This window comes from Labeo rohita, chromosome 13 (assembly GCF_022985175.1).
Source record: "Labeo rohita strain BAU-BD-2019 chromosome 13, IGBB_LRoh.1.0, whole genome shotgun sequence".
Lineage (NCBI taxonomy): Eukaryota > Metazoa > Chordata > Actinopteri > Cypriniformes > Cyprinidae > Labeo > Labeo rohita.
The window spans coordinates 26,007,071-26,029,365 of record NC_066881.1 but is presented as its reverse complement, the minus strand read 5'-3'; the positions used below and the strand labels follow the sequence as shown (position 1 = coordinate 26,029,365).

Below are 22,295 nucleotides of genomic sequence, written 5' to 3'. Positions count from 1 at the left end.
TTTGAGCATCTCAACCTGCTCAGCGGAGTAACATTGGCTCAACCAGTAGCATTAGTTTGGGAGTGTGTTTGTGCAACCAATGACAAATGAGGGAGTGTGTGGGAATACGCTTCGAAAATTACTTTCATGTTGCGTTCCAAAAACGCAAACCTCGCAAACCTCCACCTCTGAAAGGCATTTTGGAATGATTCCAAATTATACAACTGATGAACACTTTGTTCCTATGATTTTGTTTAATTGTGCAGTGAAGGTGGCATCTTAATTTGCTCAGCAAGATTATGCAAAAGTGGTTTCGAAGGAACATTTTTTTGTTGGTTTGTTTGTATTGGTCCCCTACACCTTTCATCCCTTCGACACTCTGAAAGGTAAACCCTTCAAAGGAATTGGGCATTGGGATGAGCCCATCAAAATGGAACGCAGCATTGCAATACTACTTGCAAAAATTATACACTTCAGCTTTAATGCACTTGCTGCTTCTCAGGTCACTTCAGGTGCAGATTATGAAGTATTTACACTTTGTTATGCATTTTGTTAGGATGTATCGTTACTAACACTGTAGTACCAGAAATCTTAACTGCACAAATAACAAAGTCACATTTTCAGAATGAAACGCTTTTCATATGATAAACTTTTCATGTGTTGTCCAAAAGAGGCATCAACACTCACAGATGTTTTTAAAAGTGTTACATTTACTGTCGATAACAAGCACTTTATAAACCATGAAAAGCACCACAGGACAGCAAACAACAGCACTCCAATGTCTTGCAAATACACAGAGTACAAAATGCATAAACTATTAGAAGTGTGCGTTTCACTTAGCTTGGCCAGTCTTTAGAGAAACAGTCATGTTGAGTCAGAGGTTCTCAGACATCTTTGATGGCAAACAAAATAATTAAATGTGCAGTGTGTAATTTTGGAAAATCTATTTAAATGGCTCAAAGGGACACAACATAACACTGGATCAGCCAATGGTGTGATCAACCAATGGTGCTAGCTGGTTATTGAGAAATGGCAGACGGGGGAGTGTTTGAATGTTGTTTGGCACAGAAACTACACACTTCACATTTAATGGAACCAGCCATTAAAAAGATTCCATTTGTGACTTCTTGAATACTGAACACATGATTGGTTTGGATGAGGAGGATTCCGCTTCGGGTTGACATTACGTCTGTATTGTATTCAAGCAGGACTAAGCGCCATTTGAAAGCCCTGTTTGGCTCACGATGTTGCTGGTCATCTAAAGTTCTTTTTCCCAGGTCTGGTTTGAATCCCCTGCGACCCTACATATGACAAGTAGCTTGGAATCCAATGCTGGATGCAGAGAGGTTTTTACCCCACAAAAGGGATACTACTGTCAGTCTGTGTCCATGTCCACTCGATGCAGACTACAGTGTAATGTCTTATCCACTGTTTCCTCAGCTCTAGAGAGACAGACACAATATATGTGGTAGTTTGTAAAACAAACAAAAATTCTGTGAACAAGAAAGCACTTCATTTGCAAGCTTGGGGTAGTGAGAGCTTTTTTAAACATTTTTAAAGGTAAACTTTTAAAAAGCTGCAGTTATTTCATTAAAAAATAGTAAAAACATTAATATTGTGAAATATTATTACAATTTAAAATAACTGTTTTGTATTATAACATACTTCAAAATGTAATTTATTCCTGTGAGGGCAAAGCTGAATTTTCAGCATCATTACTTCAGTCTTCAATTACCTTTTTTGTTTTTTTATTCAGTGGCTGAACCCTTTTCGATAATCTTCATATCATAATCATAACTTCTGTATTACCAAAAATGGCTCAATTCAATAAAAGTGTGCATGTATCCACTTACTGTGGACTGTGCCGTGTCTCCTGGTTGCTCTCTTTCAATGCAGGCTGCTGTCTGGATGTGTGGAGGATCCCTGCATTCTGTTGTGTGTCCGACTGGAGAGAGGCTTCTGTGTGTGCCGTCAGCATCCGGCTGCTCTGGGACGTGTTGGCGTCTAGCATCTCTAACAGAAGATCATACAACAGCACCACGTTTTTTCTCTTCATAGATGACAGATGCTCAATGCCTTTGTTGCTATGGATGACAGAAGAAGAGAACAGTCAGCCAGTGACAGATGATGGGAAAATTGAAACATAATATGCTATAAAAGTCTAGAACATGGACGCCTTGAGATCACAATCACAGTCTGCTGTGGTACCTGAGGTGTCGAATATGTGAGAGCAGCATTAGAAGATGGGCAAGCCGGATTGACTGTTGCTGTGAGGACAAGCCTGTTCTGGAGATGGTCCAAACCAGCGCATCAGTTATGGAGTCCAGCAGCCTCAGAACCTTCCCACGGCTTTCCACATCTTCAGGAGTCTGTGGCAAGCTTGAACAGTTATCTGGTAATAACCACAAAACAAATATGAAACCCAGATATAAAAATTCTGTCATTAATTACCCGCCCTCATGTTGTTCCAACTTGTAAGACCTTATAAAGGATGACAACATGTTCATTTTTGAGTGAACTGTCCCTTTAAGGGGCCTTAGATATTCATGTATCAAAGATGATACAGTAGGCTTTATGGGGTTAAAACACAAGAGGGCGGGGTTAGGTAGCATGTTGTAATTAGCACACCCTACAGTAATGTAGAGAGAAAAAACAAGATACAAACTGCATTTTAATTTCGCACAATAACGTACACACACACAATCAGAGTAGTGTCATACTGGAGTTGAGAAGGATCATGGCTTTGAGGCAGACGTATTCCTCTCTCTGGAGCTTCAGTTCTCTGAATCTGGAGGTGGTGGCCAGCAACATGTCAAAGATCTCCATGATGCCTTCAACACAATTCCATTCCCCTCTGAAAGAGGTAGAGAGAAAGAAAGAGAAGGTCAAAGAAGGACAATCACCTGAGCTATAAATGTCACTCTGAAGCCACAGGACAACGACACAGGCACAGTCGCAAACTATTCTCAGCTATGTCGGTAAAAGAGACAGGGAGAAATTAAAGTCCATTTTACAATTTTAAGAGCCTCCAAAAAAGAATCTGGCATTTAAAAGGATCTATTAAAATATAATGGAAAAAAAAGAATATCCAAGTAGCAATAAAAAAACAATGTATTAATCGAAAAAACGGTTAAAGATAACACTAGCTAACATATACAGCTTTTTTTGAATGAACACAGATGACCTTAAAGTATCAGGTGAAGATAAAGGAAGTACATGCTGTCTCACACACTTTCTCATACACACACATACTCAACCCTGTGTGAGAAATGAATAGTACAAACTAAGCTTGTGTTATGAGAACACACCAAGGTTTGTTAAGAGAGATAGAGATAATCACCAAGGAAGAGTCATATTCAATTCCACACAAATTAATAAACAGGTATACACACACACGCAAACCATACACAAAACAGAACAAAAACACATCATAAACTGTAAGTTTCCTTAATTAATGAACTTCAAAAACACACAAACTGGACACACACACAACATGAAGATTATCTGAAGGTCAATGAATAAATCCAGTAAACATCAGTGTTTTTCAAATGTTACCATCAAGCAAGATATGAGCCCATCTCTCCCACTTATGGAAAACGCCCTCAGATTTCAAACAATTCTAATCTAAAGAATTCCACTGACAACGCAAAAACAAATTCAAACCACACTTCCAATTCAGTTTCTGTTAATGGTGAATCAAGTTTTGATATCAGATCCCATGGCATAGCATAGAGAGACAATACAAAAGGAGCTGTATATCAATTTTTTCGTCAAACTGCTATCAGCATGCTGACGCTTTACATACTGGCAGAATTCTGCTTCCAGCTGTTGTAGGAAAAAAGTAGCTTGGCATTGTGTTAAATGCTACTTGATTACTACAGTAACCAAAGTAGGTAAGCCAGAAAATCACTGCAGGAATACACATATCTGATACGAGCACATTGTGGACAGTCAGTAATAAACAAATAAAACTGTTTGTACTCCTAAATTATCCTCTCAGAATTGTACTCTCTTCTTGGTTTTGTGAATAGTATGTGTTTTTCAGGGCCAATGCTGATACCGATAACCGATATTTTGAACCGATTTATATGTCTGGTGTAAGAATGAAAATTAGTCAAAATTAAGAATAACAAGGGCTCTGACAAAAACTTTCTTTTAATGCTATTACATTATTTTATCAGCAAATCGGTTTTGAAAATGACATACCGATAATCATAAAAATGCTTAATATCAGTGCCGATAATCAGTCAACCCCTAGTGAACAGATCTTTAAACAGCTGCTTATAGTGGTTTTCCCTTAATTCCAACATAAAGGTGTTCCGTCAACAAGTCCCTCTGCAGTGTGTGGAAGGAGCTGTTTTCCAATGTCAGTGGGAGGTTGGGCGGAGCAATTTTCAGATTTTATCGATTGATTCCATTTGGACTTTTTTAAAATTTCAGCACCAAAAGTACCGAACCCTGTACCTTTTGACAACTCTAATCCCAATATAATGTTTTGCCACAATTTTATTTTTTAGAAATCGAGGAATCACAATTTTTAAATAGAAATATTACCAAATGTTAGAATTAGACACTTTGACAATACGCCAATAATAACAGTAAAGAGAAAAGAACGATCCAACTGCCATGTCGGCGCATGTGATTAACTGCTCACATGTGACGCGTTCATATCGCTAGGCACCACTCACAAATGCTGTGGTGTTGACAAAGATGTAATGCGGGCAGTGGAATAGGCAAAATATGCAAGAAGGAGTGAACTTCTTCTGAAAGAAATGTGAGTGTAACAGTCAAACGCGTCCATGTTTACATAGAAAAAACAATGGAAAAACAGCACAGTTGAATAAAAAACCTATAAATAACGACTATTGTATGTTTGATATTTAATGTTTGCATCATGGTGACAGGCTGAAAGCTGCCGTTCATTGTTTTTACAGAACATTTATAGTTAATAACAGTCTAATGGTGTTTTACCTTCAGTCATTTTGAATTTGAATTACTTTGACCTTTGAGATTTTTTCAAAGCATTTTTTATTGTATCATTTCTAAACATATAATATATATATGTATAAGACAAGTCTGTACAAGATGTAGTTGTAGTTCATGTATCTTTTCTGCACAAATATTAACATTTACATCATGTTGACAACTTCATGTGTGGTGCACATGGTGGAATAGAATTTTCTTCAAACAGAGGGTTAATAAAGAACAAGTTACTTGAATCATGTTGTAGTTACATTTTCATGTTGATTAGTTAAAAATCGTTTTTAAAAAATCGGTCAAATGTTCTGAAAAAAGAATGAAGATTTTATTACTTTGCCATATCATCTAGCTCTAGTTTTTAGTTTTACCTGTTGAGTTTGAGGTCAGGCGAGAAGATGAGCTTCCCAGGATGATCCACGGACCTCCACATCAATCCCAACATCAATATATCCAGCCAGCAGCATTCCAAAAGATGCACTTGATCTGACAAAGTCAGCTCCACAAAGCCTTTGAGAGGAGTAACAAGCACACAAATCTCTTTCAGAACACATCTGTTGCCCTTCAAATACTGGATGTAAGTGCACTTACACAAAATTGTGCTTTTATGATGCTTTTTGTCATTTCTGGGGCATCACAGCCCCTGATCTCCATTTACTTTCACTGCTAAGAACAACATTCTGCTAAATTATTTTTTTATTCCACAGGAGACCGAAAATCATAGTTATTTCTAACAATATGATGGTAGCTGAATCCTATTAATATTTTAGAAATTACAAGAAATCAATTTGTCCTAAATCGTAGATGTGAATTTCTTTAAATAACGTACATTTTCATGGGTTTTCCTCTACATATTTCAGTAAGAGACATCATTTACGTTATATTACGCTATACAAGTCTTAATACCCAGGGTTCCCTTGAAAATGTATTTAATTTTTTTTGTATATATGTTGGTTTAATAAAGTTCCATATATAAATAAAATATATATTGCTGACTGCAACCAATGTAACCATAAAAAAATCTTCATATAGATATCATGAACTTACATATACATGTACATATACATATTTTATGAGGATTTTATATATGTTATAGACTTATATCTTTATCTACCCATACAATGTATCTATGTGAAAATTATCTATAATTTATATAAAATTATAATCATCCTATAGGTAACATATACAGCAATATCATTCTCAATATAGGATAATACAACTCATACATTACCGTTTTAATATATGAGAAAAGTTACACATTTCTTGAACTTACACATTGTTTAAAAAGTACAATGTGTGACAACTTACGAATCAGGAATATTTCAGGTATTTATACAAGCACACACCTGGTATCTTCTTCGCCCAGCTGATCATGAGGACCAGCTCCCTGTCTGCGAGGTTGGTTAGTGACATCATCATGCTGGCCTCCGTGTATGGCTTCTTTATTGGCTCGCTCAGATAAATCTGAGGAGGCTCCGCCTCCAGAATGCAGTTGACCAACTGCTCAGGGGAGAGGCTCAGGCCACGCCCCTCAGCTTTGTCCCCTGAAGGGTAGAGGTGATGAGTGGGATTGAGGGGAAATTCTAAATGATGCTGGGAATGACCTCTGACCTCTAACGCCCCACCCGAGCTGTCTCTGATCTGAGGGTTGCGACGATGGCGAGCACCACGGTAACTGCAGCGTTCCCGCCTCACACCTGTTCACACACACAATTACACCCACATCAAAAGCGCACACTCAGCACAGCACACACTGTCCAAAACATTAACATACTCATTATAACATCATTTACAGAAGGATGTTCAATAAAAAATGTATAAAGTATGATTTATCTTTGTCTCTATATGAAATACGTGGCTACACACAGAAAAGAAAGAGGCCGCCTACCACACTTCATCATGCCCACTTCATAGCACTTGCGGAGTCGACAGGCCTGGCAGCTCTTGCGTCGGCTCTTGTCGATGGTGCACTGGTTGGTGGCTGGACAAATATAGTCATTGTGTCCTGAAGTAGATTAAGAGGAAAAAATAACACTCACATCGTTGGGCTACAAAACAGTGGTTAAGTTTAAATGCACTTTATTTGCGTTTATATCTGGCAATTCAGATTTTTTTCTCAGAATTGTGGGGACATAAACTCGCAATTTTAAGTTCTACAATCAGAATTGCAAGACAAACTTAGTAATAAAGTCAGAATTGTGAGATATAAACTCACAATTCTGAGAACATATGAGTCTTTTTTCCCCTCAAAATTGGACAATTGCGAGTTTATATCACACAATTCTGAGAAAATTGCGAGAAAATATAAACTCGCAATTATGAGGAAAAAAGTGAGAACTGTGAGTTTATATCTCACAACTTTGACAATAACTTGCAAGTGCAAGTTTATATCTCACAATTCTGAGAAAAAACTCACAATTACCTGCATTGTTTATCCTTTTAATCTTTCATTCAAAAATGCACAAAATTCTAACCTATCATTGAAGTAAAACAATGGAAAGCAGAGGGAAAATCTCATTATGAAATAAATGTTTTTTACTAGTTCATGTTAACCACAATTATTGGCACCCAATTATTGCAACGTCCTTTATTCAAGATAACACCTTTGAGTTTTCTCCTTTAATGCCTGAAGAGTTTGGAGAACACCTGACAAGAGATCAGAGGCCATTCCTTCATACAGAAACTCTTTAGATCCCTCAGTTTCCCAGCTCCATGCTGGTGCTTCTTCTCTTCAGTTCACCTCACGCATTTTCTATAGGGTTCAGGTCGGGCAACTGGGACGGCCATGCATAATTTTATGCCCAAGACTCATCTCTGCAACTCTCCTGCTGTGATCCTTGGAGATTCTTTGGACACCTAAACACTCCTCTTCACCATGCATTGGGACGATATAGACACACATCCTTTTCCAGGCGATCTGTAACATCTTTGGTTGACTGGAATTCTTAATTATTGTCCTAATGATGGAAACTGGGATTTTCAATGCTTTAGCTCTTTTCTTACATGGCTGGACAATATCATACTCCTAGTCATTATAGTGTGCTAAATAAATGCAAATGGTAATATACTTCAGAGATACTTTACTCATTATAATTTCTAAGGGTTCCAATAATTGTGCCCAACATGCATTGGAGAAAAACATTTATTTCATGACGTAAGTTTCCCCCAACTTTATTTGTTTTACTTCAATTAAAGGTTAGCATTTTGTGAATTTTTTGAATGTAAGATCAAAAAGATAAACAAAGCAGATTTATTTTCATAGCCGTCTTTGCTCATATTTACCAAGGCTGCCAATATTAGTGGAGGGCACTGTATATTTAAATAGAAAACGGTTATTTTAAATCATATTTATTTTAAATTATATAACATTCTGTACACACATACACTGTAAAAAAATGTTGCTGCAATTAGTTCTAGCAATTTTTTGGTACATTTGAGGTAACTTAAATATCTAATTTCACTAAACTAAACATGGTAAAACTTGTTTAAAGTCAAACACAAACACTTACTTTTTTAGACTGAAATAACATTTATTTTTGAATGTTGAATTTTAAGATGTGGTTACTAATGGCAGCAAACAATTTTTACAGTGTATAGCTTTTCTGATCAAAAATACACACAAATAAAGTTAACGTAACACTTTAGTATAGGCAACACTTCTCACTATTAACTAGTTACTTATTAGCACGCCTATTATTAACTTATTGGCTGTTTATTAGTACATATAAAGCACCTATTCTGCATGACTATATTCTACATCCCTAATCCTACCCAATACCTGAATTTAACAACTACCATACAAACTACTAATAATCAGCAAATTAAGAGTTTATTGAGGCAAAAGCTGTAGTTATTGGTTTGTTAATAGCGCAAACTTTAAAATAAAGTATGACCAAAGTTAATCTTAAAAACACTAATAATTTAACACTCTTAAATTAAGATAAGAAATCACACTAAACAAAATAAAACTGTTTTAGCATCAACTTGAAAAGTTAAAAATAATAATAAAAACACAGACAGGTCTTAGGACATTATAGTAATTTTATAAACATTAGTGGTGTGCATCTTGAGACAAAACAAGGGCACTGACATATTTCAAGATCAATCAAGTTTCTTTCAGTTGAAACAGCTCAGACTTACATTTTAGTCTGGGACTAGACTTAAGCCTTGTCTGCGATACTGAGGGTAAATGTTTATTCACACACACTGACTTTGACAACCCTAATTATCATATTCATTTGTTATTTTATCTGATGTTTGTAAAATCTAAATTAAAATTCTCTATAATCTATTTTTTTTCTATGAAGGAATGCTTGGAGATATTAGTAGGAACATCACAAACTGACCAGGGAATACATTTATTTGCATGGAATTAATGTAATCTGTGATAGGAAAAAGTGTCCTTTAAAGAACTAAATACTGTGTGGATTTTACCGAGATTTATTACTGTAAAAACGTATGTGTTTTCACATATCCAGCCTTTTGAGTAGTGTCTATTGACTGAAAGATCAAAACAAACTTGTTTATGAGAGAACATAGTGCATAGTGCACTGACATATTCACAGAAATCCATTCACAGTGCAAGTACATTATTTGAGAATTCATGAAAAAAATCTGCTTAGAAAAACTCAAACCTCAACAAAAAGGCAAAACCTCCCATTGATTAACACTGCATTTCAGAAAATGGAACTTCGGAAGAGCATGTATTTGTTATGTTAAATGGTTGCCTTGACCAGTGTTACCTTGAATGCTGCGTTTAAAGAAAGCCTTGCACCCCTCGCATGACCAGACACCATAGTGATACCCAGAGGCGTAGTCATGGCACACCGCACAGAAGTGCATGTCTCCTTTACCCACAATGTCTGGTGAAGGATTCAAGCCATCATCACAGTCCAGTTGCTGCCCTAACAGCTTTGCATGAGTAAGGACGGAACTATAAAAGATAAAAGTACAGATAAAGTAAAAAAAGGTATGTATTTTCCATTTTAATTGTTTTTAGCATTTTTTATTAGTTTTTTTTTTTTTTTTTTATTATTTCTAGTTTTTATGAATTTTATTGCAGTTTTATTTTTTTTATTTTAGTATATCAAGTTAAAATAGAAAAAATGTTAAAATATATATATATATATATACATAACATTTCTCTCTCTCTTATTTTTTTTTTCTATTTAAATTTTTCTATATATTATTATCATTGAGATACTAATATAGTTTTTATTAATATTTTGAAATTTATATTTTGAATTTTAAAGTAGTTTTTAGCCTTTTTATTAGTTTAATTTTTTAAATAATTTCTATAGTTTATATATAGTTTTTATGAATTTTTATTTCAGTTTTAACACATATATATATACACATATATATATATATATATATATATAATAATTATATATAATATAATACAATTTTATAATCAATTTCATTTTTATTTGCTTTTTAAACTGTTAGTGATAATACTCCATATAAATATTTATTTGGTTATTTAGTTGCTTAGTTCCTGTTTATATCAGCCTAATTTCACCAGTTTTATATTAGATGACAGGTAACTTTGTGTCAGGAACATCAAAAAACATCATAAAATGCATTTTAAGTACACTTTTATTTTTTTTTTTAAATATTTGTTTGAATTATAAACTGTTTAAATATTTTACATTATAGCCTGTAATGCATTTTTAGTTTTTTTTTTATTTATTTATTTTATATTTTATACAATAGCCTCTTTTGCAGAGCTAGCTATGCAAAATTACAGGTGAATTTTCTTGTACGTTTTAAATAATTTCGCTGTTAGCGATCCTATCAGACTAAACCTGAACAGATCTTTTTAAGTTGTTTTATTGTCTGCTCTATAAAAAGTCTGAAGTAACATCACATCTCTGCTCAACAAGTTGCATGATTTAAAATACTGTAGCAAACACCTCAAGATAAAACGAATAGTAAAATAAAACATTTTATGTTGTCACAGGCCTGTTTTTGTCTCTATGGCAACTGAACTATTTATTTGACAGCTGCTACTTGGAGGTTAAACTCATATATCAATTATTAATACATTTCATATGATATCTTCTCACCTGCTCTGGTTAACCGTGTGTGTCTTTGTGTTCTCCCATGTGGTGTGTGCGTGTGTTTTGCTGTAGGTCAGCGGAGGTGGGCAGTGCAGAGACAGCGCTGTGTGCGTGGTGTGGGAAGGCCAGAAGATCGTCGGACTGAGCGGTACCAGGCTTTCGGACACGGGGGGGTGAGGGTATCCCAGCACTGTGGAGGACACGGGGCTGTAGAGCGTTAAGGCTCCGTGGCTGATCTCTCCCCTGTGGGGCGGTGAATAATCCTGACAGGCTTCCACATACGGAGATGGAATGCAGATGGTCTGGTTGTCCATGCCGAGCGGGGACGTGTACAGACGTGGTAAGGTGTTAGACGAGTCCCCTCGAATGGCCTTGCCAGAGTCCAGGGCAGGGGAGGCTGACGCAGGGGCCGGACCAGGGGAGGAGCTCATTCTGGAGAACTCAAGCGAGGTCCTGGCTTGATAGACTACTGCATTGTAGGCCCAACTGTGTCACAGGACGTGCTTGCTGAAGGACACAGAAAAAGGAAGTCAGATCCTGAGGGACATCAGAGTAACGCGTACACCTCCTGCATGTTAAGTACACAGTACCTTTCAAAAGTTTTTTTTTTTTAAGAAATTCCTAAGTCATTTTTTTTCAGGACTCTTTCATAAATAGAAAGTTTAAAGGGTTAGTTCACTTGCAGAGTAAAAATTTCCTGATAATTTACTCACCCTAATGTCATCCAAGATGTTCACATCTTTCTTTCGTCACTCAAAAATAAATTAAGGTTTTTAAGGAATTTTCTCCATATAGTGGACTTCAATGGGAGCCAACGGATTTAAAGTCCAATTTGCAGTTTCAGTGCAGCTTCAAAGGGCTTTACACAACCCCAGCCGGAGGAATATCTAGCAAAACAATCTATCACTTTCTAAAAAAAAAAAAAAATCGATACTTTTTAACCACAAGTACTCGTCTTGCTCTAGCTCTTTTATGCATTATGTTGGAGTAGTCACGCATGGTTAGTTCTAGGACTGCCCCCTAGTCAACTAACCATTAAAAATGGCTAAAAAAAAAAAAAAAAAAAAAAAAAAAAAAACATTCCACAGGAAGTGGCAAAGTCATGCAGTCCATGACAGACAGTAAATTGGGCAGGACATCCAAACGTTCACCTATCATTCATCAACCTCAAATACGGCTTTTCATCTGAAAGATGTATGTAGTAGCAACTTTGCATGGTCGCTCAATCTAATGTTAGATAAATGTGTGCTATTGAAGTGTCTGTGCGGAGTGTGGAAGAAGAACAGTAGTGCGTTCACTGCATAACAGATGGAGGCACCAGTGCAGTCGCTCTTAAAATACTCCATTATTTTTGGTCATACAGATTAGAGTAATACATCTGTCGAATCTGTAAAGACTCTGTTTATTTGTGTGTAAATTGAATAACAACAAAACGTTGCACTTTTGTAAAATAATTAAAGCAAACAGCATGCGCTTTCTGCTGTCTTGAGCAGTTAACTTGAGAGTGAAACTTCGAAACTCTGTGTATACGCGAGTAAAAAAAAAAATATATATATATATATATATATATATATCATAGGTTACATTGTCGGTCATTTTGACGGAGAGGGTCGTAAAAATTCTGTCATAATCTATTATTACCCGTAATTTGAATTTTTAAACACATTTAATTGCTTTTATTTTTGTTCACATTTTCATTTTTAATTATGAACCTACAGGACGATACGATATAGGCTTATGCATTTATTTTGAAGAGAAAAGATGAACAGATGAAACTGCGTAACTTTTCAGGTTCAACACTACACCCCGCAGTGACAGCGATTTTAATTTATTCACATGTTTATGAAACAATATCGATTCGTAAATCCCAATCAATCTTTTGGTATGCTGTTTTCAGCTGATGAATAAAAAGTACATTTTAAAATAGGATTTTTTTTTACAATTCCTATCCAATGAATCGCAATAGGCTAAGCTTCGTGTTACTTTTAATATGAAACAAAGTCTCAGATTTTAAATTCTGTCCATTTCATTAGGAAATTCAAGCAATAAATACCATTTTGGCGCTCTTTAATGTGGTGTGATAGATCGTTGTAGCTTCAGGGTACTCCCACGTATCCAATCAAACACATAGCAACACATTTGTGACAGTTTCATTTTTGTTCTGGATCAAGTGCTTTGCTGCCACACTGAAGCGCACTCACCACCAGTGAGGGGTGGGAATTACAGTTACAAATTACAATAGATCACCCTCATTGTAATCGGGCGGCCCTCAGATTTTTCCTCACTCATAAAAAAATTCTGTCAATGACGGACAAGCTTTTTTTGTGTGCGCTTGAGCACTTATTTGGCTATGTAGGCAATTAAATGCTCATTATTATTTAATTTATTTAATTTATTAATAAATGTGTGATTAATAGTCGACTTATGCTTAAAATTAATGACAACTAGTCAACCAGAAAAATCTTTAGTCGAGGGCAGCCCTACATTTTAATACATCTTCACGCATTACGCAAACACGTTGGAAAGTTCACACGTTGTTAATTCTTTCTCTGTGTAATTCAGTTAAACACGGCAGGGTAGGGCGAAAAACTCTAATTTTTTCCTCCAACTTCAAAATCGTCCAACATTTTGTAAAGGGCATTTGACTTTTTCCGCACATTCGCTTTGTAAACACTGGGTCGGTACTTCCGCCTACATCATGCGTGACCTTTCCTTTCTAATGTAACTATGTAATGAGTGATGTGGAGCATTTGTGGATAAAAAGAGAAAATGACCGGATCGTGTAGAGCCCTTTGAAGCTGCATTGAAACTGCAATTTGGACCTTCCTCTATACAGTGGAGTTCCTCTATAAACTGAAGTTCACTGTATAGAGGAAAATCCTGGAATGTCAGGAATTTTTATTCTGGAAGTAAACTAAACCTTCAAAAGAAGAGCATTTATTTAAAATTATAATAGTGTAATGCCTTTATTGTCATTTTTTATCAGATTTACAGATTCCTGCTGAATAATGTACATATTGCACAAACCTTTAATATTTCCTGCATCATGTAAGTGCTGCCTGCATTTCATCTAATGTTTTTTAAACCTATTTGTGATTTTTGGCAGACTTCATAAGGACAAACAAGCTTTTTCAAAAAGACTAGTAAGCCTGTTTTTTCCTAGTTGTATTAGCAGATGCACTTTCTTTCACAAATTTTCTCTGAAAAAGTGATTGGAATAGTAGAAAAACGTCACACAGGAACATGATGCATATTTTATTATAATTACTTCTAAATCTGTCCAAAGAACATGACGCAAAGTGAGACTGTAGAGGGAGGTAAATAGCCTCTGTGGCGGGTTACACTGCTCTCTTCTGGGGGATTTGTCACAGCAAACCAGACATTTTTTTGGGGGAGTGTTTTGCAGATGACATACTGAAAGGTAAGAAAATTAGCCTGCAAATAATTTACTTGTGACAGAGGTTATAATATTCTACTGATGACTGTCCATGCTGTACAGATTTCAAATCAGTTTCAAAGATATCTATAACTTTAAGAGGAATCGGTCACTTTCATAAGAGTGTAGAACTTTTAGAAGAATTTATAACTTGTAGAAGGCCAGTTAGCATACAGTAGAGGCACGTCAGGTCAGTATTGGTTTTAATTCAACTGTTTATTTAGTAAGAGATGCAAAGGAGAAAGTTCTTTTAAACAGTTTGTCACAAAGGTCTAGAGTCCACTGTGCTTTATGTAACACTGAAACCAGAGATGAACAAATAGACTATGAGAATTCTCAAGAGAGCCAGAATAAACAGCAAGGCAGCATTTTGTGTGTGTGTGTGTGTGTGTGTGTGTGTGTGTGTGTGTGGGAGAGAGAGTGGTGTTAGTATGTGACCACAATCCAGGATCATTAAAATGCAAGTCAGTATATCCAATGAATGAAGTGTCACTGAATAATAGAAAAACACTTCATCATTCTTCAAAAATAAAATCATTATGTGCAAAAAATGTGTTTGAGGTTAATTCTTTAAATAAAAAAATGAAAATATGGTAAAACAAGAAAGCAAGATTAGAAAACATGAGAAAAATACAGATGATCATGCTCTAAGCAAAGTCTGTAAAAACACAGCCCAATGAACTGTTACTAAGATGTAATTTTCCATATTGATTTACAGGTGTTTTACCAATTTTTTGAATTACACATTTCACTGTGTAGTGTTTTAGGGTTAAAGAAAATGCGGTAAATTATGGCTTCTTCTCCTTGTACACACTGCTACAAGCACACACGAAAAATTCACCCAAAACCTCCCACTCCCAGTGGTTAAAATTAAACCTTCTCTACTCCAAAACCAAAGAAAGCTGTGTGTTCATGTACGTCTTTCTGTATCCATAATATGCCTCTATATTAGATCAGAATCACAGGACACTCTTGAAATGCACACAGTGCTTCACTGTGTCCTATGACTGAAAGAAATGTATTTCTTACTCAGTAAGTTTGCCTTGTTTTCTTTTCATTTACTTGAGGAACAAAATGACACAAGATTAAGTCTTGGTTCTGAAATATTTATCATAATGAAGTTTTTGCTTAAAAAAAAAAAAATCTCCCAATGGGATCAGAAAATAATCTTGTTTCCCCCTTTCTTACCCTACTGGCAGATATGTTTTCTTGTTTTAGGCATAAACTCACATTTATTAATTAATTTTGATACATTTATCAAAAAATAAATAGTTTTTTTTTTTTTCAAAACAAGATTAACATGTTATAAACGACAAAAATGAACAAATACATTTCACAATGTACAGTTTTAATGCAATTTATTTTAAGATTATGTATATTATATTTTATAATAATTTTTTCAGTTAATCACCAAATAACGTGCCTAAAAGAATGCCTAGAATCACTCAGTTTAGAATTTTATAAGCAATACTATTAATTATGTGTGAGAGATTATGTAATTTTTTTGTTTTTTTTTTTTTTTTTTTTTTATCTACAAACAAACACTCAAAACTACAAACTTTAATACCCACGGTTCCCTGTTCTCTAGGCTAAAGGGCATCTGTGGGTCTTGGGTCAGAGATCTGGCCCACTGCCTCTGTAAACACAAAGAGTAAAGGTGAGACGTCGCTGTGGCAGCATTATTACTGAGACAACTCCTAAAACATTGCGTTCTGTCTGAGAGGAGAACACACATCCATAAAGAATATACCCGGAAACATTATGCTGAATCGTCTTTGTAAACACAGACATGTTAAAGCACACCGTGTAAACAGAAGTCATGCATAAAACGGCACTCATAAACACACCAGTAGCATGTGACTGACTACTGAAACGAGGAGGCAAAGTCCACTCATTGGGTTTAGGATATTCAGATTGTGTTTATATAATTTGAGTGTTGGCAACAAATAAAATATCATAATAATTAAATACATTTCATAAGCATTAACAAATTTCGTAAGTATTAAGAAATCTTTTATGCTTGTGAAATTTTCTCATTTTAAAAGAGTTATGTTTTTTTCTATTTTAATTAATGTTCTATTTAATAATCAAAATGTTCTATTTTAATAACAATAATAATTTAGTTTTTCCAGTGATGGCTAAGCTGAATTTTTAGCAGCCTATGCTTCAGTCTTCAGTGTCACATGATCCTTCAGAAAACATCCGTTGAAAACAGCCAGGCTGCTTAATGTTTGTGGAAACTGATACATTTATTTAAGCATTCTTTGATAAATATAAAGCTCACAATATCTATTTGAAATAGAAATCACTTTTAACATTATAACTGCCTTCACTTTTGACTACTTTAATGCATCCTTACTGAATAAAAGAATAATTTAAAAAGAAAATCTCACTGACCCTAGACTTTTGAACATTAGTGTATATTATATTACGCTTTTTATGCTTTTCTTCATCATTTTTAATAATGCACATGTACAGCAAACAGAAAGGGATAGAGAAAACAGTGGGTGAGTGTTTGCGGTACATAACACTGGGTTCCCACACTTTCTAAGCAATGATTTTCTATGACTTTTCCAGATGTTCATGCTACTGAAGTGTTAAAAAAAAAATTAATAGGGAATTCAGTCATAATAAACAAACTGGGCTGATGAAACATGTTACAGTTCAAGGTGCACTAAGGAATTTCTGAAAAACGCTTTTGACTGCAGTGTCGGACCGAGTCCCAAAACAGACTTGTAGCCAATCAGCAGTAAGGGGTGTGTCTTGTAATGATAGAGAGAAGAGAGCACTCAATTTGAGTGCATAGGATGGATATTAGCAGATATAGATAGAGAGAATTGGAAGATAAAATAAAAAGAAGAAAATATCGGAGGAACAAAACATTAAAAAGAAGGGTTACGATCAGGCAAGTGGTAAATATGAGGTTACGAGGTTGCGTTGTTTCTTTTGGATAGGTGAGTAAGGTTGATTTTGCATTGTTTCACACAACTGTTTTGGCTTTTGTTTAAATATGCTTGTGTGTCATCTTTGCTTGTTTCCACAATCATCATTGTGACAGGCTTGTGTATGTACGTGTGGGGCTAGGGCGGAGATATCAAAATAGGGGCGAGGTCCTGTTGGGGTATGGGCGTGTTTGTTTTGGTGCTTTCAAATATCAGCATCGTTTTTGCAAAAATCACTTAGTGCACCTTTAAGCAACTAGATATTCACTATAAAACTGCTTATTGCTGTTCCATGACTTTTGGAAATGTCTATAACGCTTCCAGGCCTGGAAATCACCATTTTAAAACAACCTGAACCCTAAAACTTTACCATTTAACACGAGTGCTACCACTCTACCTGTCTGAAACAGGTGCATTATCATTCAGGCCACAACTCTGAACTGCTGCCTGTGCTTTAATACAATTTTCCATTAAATTCATTCAAGACTTTAGGGCCTCACAGAGAATAAAATGAGTTTAAAGGAGGCAGAAAAGCCACTGCCTCACTCTTTACCTTTATCTGCCACTGTCTATAGTGAAAAGTGCAACTTTTTTTGTTAAAAAGGTGGGTTAGAGACTATTTGGCTTCATAATTCGAAATATTTGTTTTGTTTTATGGCTATATTGTTGGTTGTTGTCTTACACAGACTCCTCACAAACACATTGGAATATGATACACACACACACACACACACACACGTGCAACAGATGGTCTAAGCACAAGAGCACAAAAAATCCATTTAATAAACAGACCGCTCCTTATATTTCACTAAATAAAAATCACACATGCAACCAAACCAAAAGTTTGTTTTTATAATAATTACAATAACAATTTTATATATTATTTAAGTATGGTCATGGTTACTAAAGCAACTTCTGAATCAAAAATTTCATGGAAAGAGCAAAAAACGTAAGCACTTTCCTACTGCCACTCTTGTAAAGCTCCGACTGGCTACAATCCAGACACACATACCACTGAACAAAAGGCCAAGGACAGGATGAAGAAACCCCTACACATAACACACACACAGTCCCTGGGAGAACTTTTCTCCATCCTAATAAGGTTCTCCTGCCAACTTGAGATTTCTTTGAACTTCACAAGAATTAAGTTTCCATTTATTTCACTTTGGGCACATGAAGGCCCACAATCACTCCAGTAACTGAGCCATGTATCGGTACTTGTAACGAACCTACACACAAATAATTACGGTCACACATTTGTGTATACACGCACATTCTTAACGCTTGAAACCACTCCAATCGCTGACACCATTCATACTCTCCTAATTGAGACTTGCTTCTTTTTCAGGGAGTGAGAGAAGATAAGAAGAACTGGCCTTCTAACATCTCAGACTGAGAGTTCTCTGGCACAAATAATAGAGAGAGTTAGAAAACATGACTTCTAAGATTACTAAATCACACAGACTGATTACAGTCTATAAGTTTGATCCAATCCTCACTTCTATCACTTGTTACACAAAACTGTCAACAGAACAGTCCACTCGCATGTGTGTGTTTTTATTATGACCATGGTTAAAACCTCCTGCTGCTAACCTAAAAACCTCAATATCTGCTTTTAAATGCTAAAATGTCATTATGCATCAGGTAGTGCCTTTTATAAAAACAGTAGTAAGTGATTTAGCGGGAATTATAAGTAAACCTAGAATAATTTATTCTTGCATATGTTGCATTAGTAATAATCTAGTGTGGCAATACATTGAATATTAATTTTAAAAGGGTGCAGTGTGTACCCATCAGCACAAATGCCACTGATTTTGAATGATAACAGGTCATTATGTTCAGTATGAATCCTCATCCATTGCTCAAGAGGACAAGGACCTCTGTCTAAACTGATCAACAGTGTTTCTTCTCCTCCTTCACATTCTCTAGGGTGTCTCCTTTCAACAAAACACAGCACAAATCCATTTATATTCTTTTGTAAAGGTTGTGGGTTTAATTTGAGGTGCACAGACATAAGAGATAATGCGTCCCAGCAATTTATAATATGTTCTCTATGTCACTTTTTTAAAAGGAATTTTAAAAAAATAACTGATGAAGCTATGATGAAAATATGAAGCTAAAGGACAGAGAGAAGAATTAAAGAGAATGTACAGGTGGTCCTCACTGTAAAAAAAAAAAAAAATGCTTTGTCAAGTTACCAAAGAATGTGCTATATGTGGTATCTACATAAGCTTCAATTCAAGTTATCCAAGTTTATTGGAGTTTTAAGGCACAGTTTCATAGATGTTACAAATCTTACATACTTAAAAAAAATTAAATGAATTAAAATATTACTTTTGAAAAGACATTCACACATGCAAATATGACAAAACATGACTTTATAAGCTCTGTAATACTAAATGTTGTAGTAGTTGCTTATTTTAGTCGGTTGTGGTTTTCGGATGAAGTATCTACAAAACAGATATTTTGGAAGTTCTGCCCTTGGCCTCTGATACAAAACTCAAAGCATGAATACAAAACCCTAACAGATGGTCATGTTAACACCATACTTAACAAATATGTTATCTGAAACGGTTGTTTTGTTTGTTTGTTTTTAATGTGATTGATAAATTACACCATTCAGGTGGTGGTCTCTATTACTGAACCCATGCCTCTCTGCCAAAACTCCTCATTTCTCTTATCACTAATGTCATTATAATCTTATCATGATCAACATTGAGTAACAGACTGTGTTTGTGCAGAGCCAATAAACACTGTCTGCAAATAATCACCTGAAATGCACTGTATAAATTAAATACAACAGCAATAGCACTGCCTTTAGTATTTAAGTGCTATTGTAAAAGTTATTACATAAAATGTGGCTTAAACTACAGTAGATAAGGAATGTTTTGATGCAACTTGAAAGGAACTCCCTTCCTAAAACATACCCCATAAAAGAAATATTTTATTTTTTATTATATAGTAAGTAGAATAAAAACTATATTATTAAAAGCAGATTTTTTCTTTTCCAACTAAAAATAATTATAAAACATGCTTATACTTTTTGTATGTGACATTTTCTAACACCCTTTTGTGGCTCTTTTGGGGTCCCCGGGCAAAGTTCCATTGCAGAATGAGGAAATATAACTCATATCACCTCATTCATCCACTGCAGCACGTTTCATAAAGCTTTTTTTAAACCTAGTGAGCAGCCCACCGACGCAACATTTCGTTAGTCATTTCAAAAGGGTTTAAAGTTTAACAACATCAGGTTTAGTAAAACTTTTGTCTTACGTAAAAATTAACAATTTGCGGTCTGATTTCCTTTACAAAATTTGCAATGGTAACCATAGCTTCCGGCAAAATACCTGAGTTACTATAGTTACTGTCTCTTGCGTAAAATCATAATACATTAATTCTTAAAACAGTGTAAGCAGCTTTGAAAATCTTTCATTCTGCTTAGCTTCTGTTTTGAAGACAGTGGCAACTAGCACCAAGTTAGCAGATTTTAATGAAAGGAAACTATGGTTACCGTTTTAGTACGATTTCACTTAAGTTACAAATGGCACTTACCGACAAGTAGCAGGTGATGTGAGCTGGAGAGCTGGGATCTGTTTGACCAGCTGTGAACGCGCTGCGCAGACGTATCGATCTGATTTACTGCGCGCACAAAGAGAAAGAACAGCTCTGAAGTAAGCAACAGACGCAGGAAATAAGGAGAGAAAGAGAGAGAGAGACATGCAAACACCTGGTAGCGTCCTAAAAGCGCACTTTGGCTGGTTGTACTTTGGCAAAAATTGGTCTTTGGATATAAAGATTAGAAAGGCGCGTCACTGGCAGCCGCGCCCTCCCGGAGCCGCCCCTTGATTTGCTGCAGGAGGCAGTTTGCAAGTTATGATAAACAACAGGACTAGAGGAAATTACCATATCAAACCACAATTTACCATATTCATGATCAAAGTTCAATGTAACTTACCTTTATTGGCGAACTGTTCCAGGCGCGCCAAAAACCACTCAGTTGCGGCGGGAGACAAGCCTCAGACAGACTGCGCTGAATTTTTAAAACTTATTAACAAAACTGCATTATAAAGTCAATATTCCCCCAAAAAAACCTTACATATTACACAAACCAGCTAATAGATTACAAGCAATCTGGTAAAAATCACACCAATGAATTCTGGTGGAAAGGTCAGCTATCTTAAAGGGGTCATCGGATGCATTTTCCACAAGTTGATATGATTTTTTAGGGTCTTAATGAAAAGTCTATAATATACTTTGGGTAATAATTCTCAGTGGTAGTGTAAAACAACACCCTTTTTACCTTGCCAAAATCAGCTCTTCAAAAATCATCTCATTCTTGTGGAGGCTGCTTTAAATGCAAATGAGCTCTGCTCGCCCCGCCCCTCTCTTCTCTCTGTGGAGTGACGAGCATGTTTACTTATTTAGCCGCATTTAGCCGCTAAACTTGCTAACTAGCACATTATTAGGAAAGGCGATCGCAAAGATTCATAAAAAAAAAACATTATACTCACTTCTGCTGTAAGTGAAGTTGGATCGCGAACGATTCGTGCGAACATAGACGAATATATGTAGATCAGGGGGTGCATTCCCTTCACAAACAAACGTAATCCACTGCATCTTCAGCGGCTCAGATGTCGGGAGTAAATGACAACCACTATGTTCATTATTACATTCAACAACACAACACCTCAATCGCTTAATCGGAGATATTCTTGTCTAATTTACATCCCTGCTCTGGCATCAAAACAAAGAGGGCGGACTGTTACAGCTGTGGTAAAACACTCATGTCAATCAACTATTGTGGGAGTGGCCTCTGTCGGTGTGACGCCACAACGACAGGCATCTGAGAATGGCTCGATTTGAAAAAGGGAATATTATTTTTACAGATTAATTAAAAAC

At 35.7% G+C, this 22,295-nt stretch overlaps 1 protein-coding gene across 4 annotated transcripts; it reads right to left on the bottom strand.

Moving 5' to 3' along the window:
- Positions 1-669: 669 nt before the first annotated feature.
- Positions 670-21,215, bottom strand: esr2b (estrogen receptor 2b). Of its 4 annotated transcripts, XM_051126534.1 has the most exons (11): positions 20,949-21,209; positions 16,026-16,090; positions 11,025-11,525; positions 9,699-9,889; positions 6,845-6,961; positions 6,303-6,653; positions 5,328-5,466; positions 2,700-2,833; positions 2,188-2,371; positions 1,833-2,063; positions 670-1,421 (listed from the first exon to the last, which is right to left on the bottom strand). In XM_051126534.1, the coding sequence occupies exons 3-11, from the start codon at positions 11,447-11,449 to the stop codon at positions 1,355-1,357; spliced, it is 1,839 nt and encodes a 612-aa protein (XP_050982491.1). In that variant the 5' UTR covers positions 11,450-11,525; positions 16,026-16,090; positions 20,949-21,209; the 3' UTR covers positions 670-1,354. The 4 variants fall into 4 exon arrangements, with proteins under 4 accessions (XP_050982491.1, XP_050982490.1, XP_050982492.1 ...); XM_051126533.1 differs by lacking the exon at positions 16,026-16,090; XM_051126535.1 differs by lacking the exons at positions 16,026-16,090; positions 20,949-21,209 and adding an exon at positions 11,732-11,964.
- Between the last annotated feature and the right edge of the window lie 1,080 nt (positions 21,216-22,295).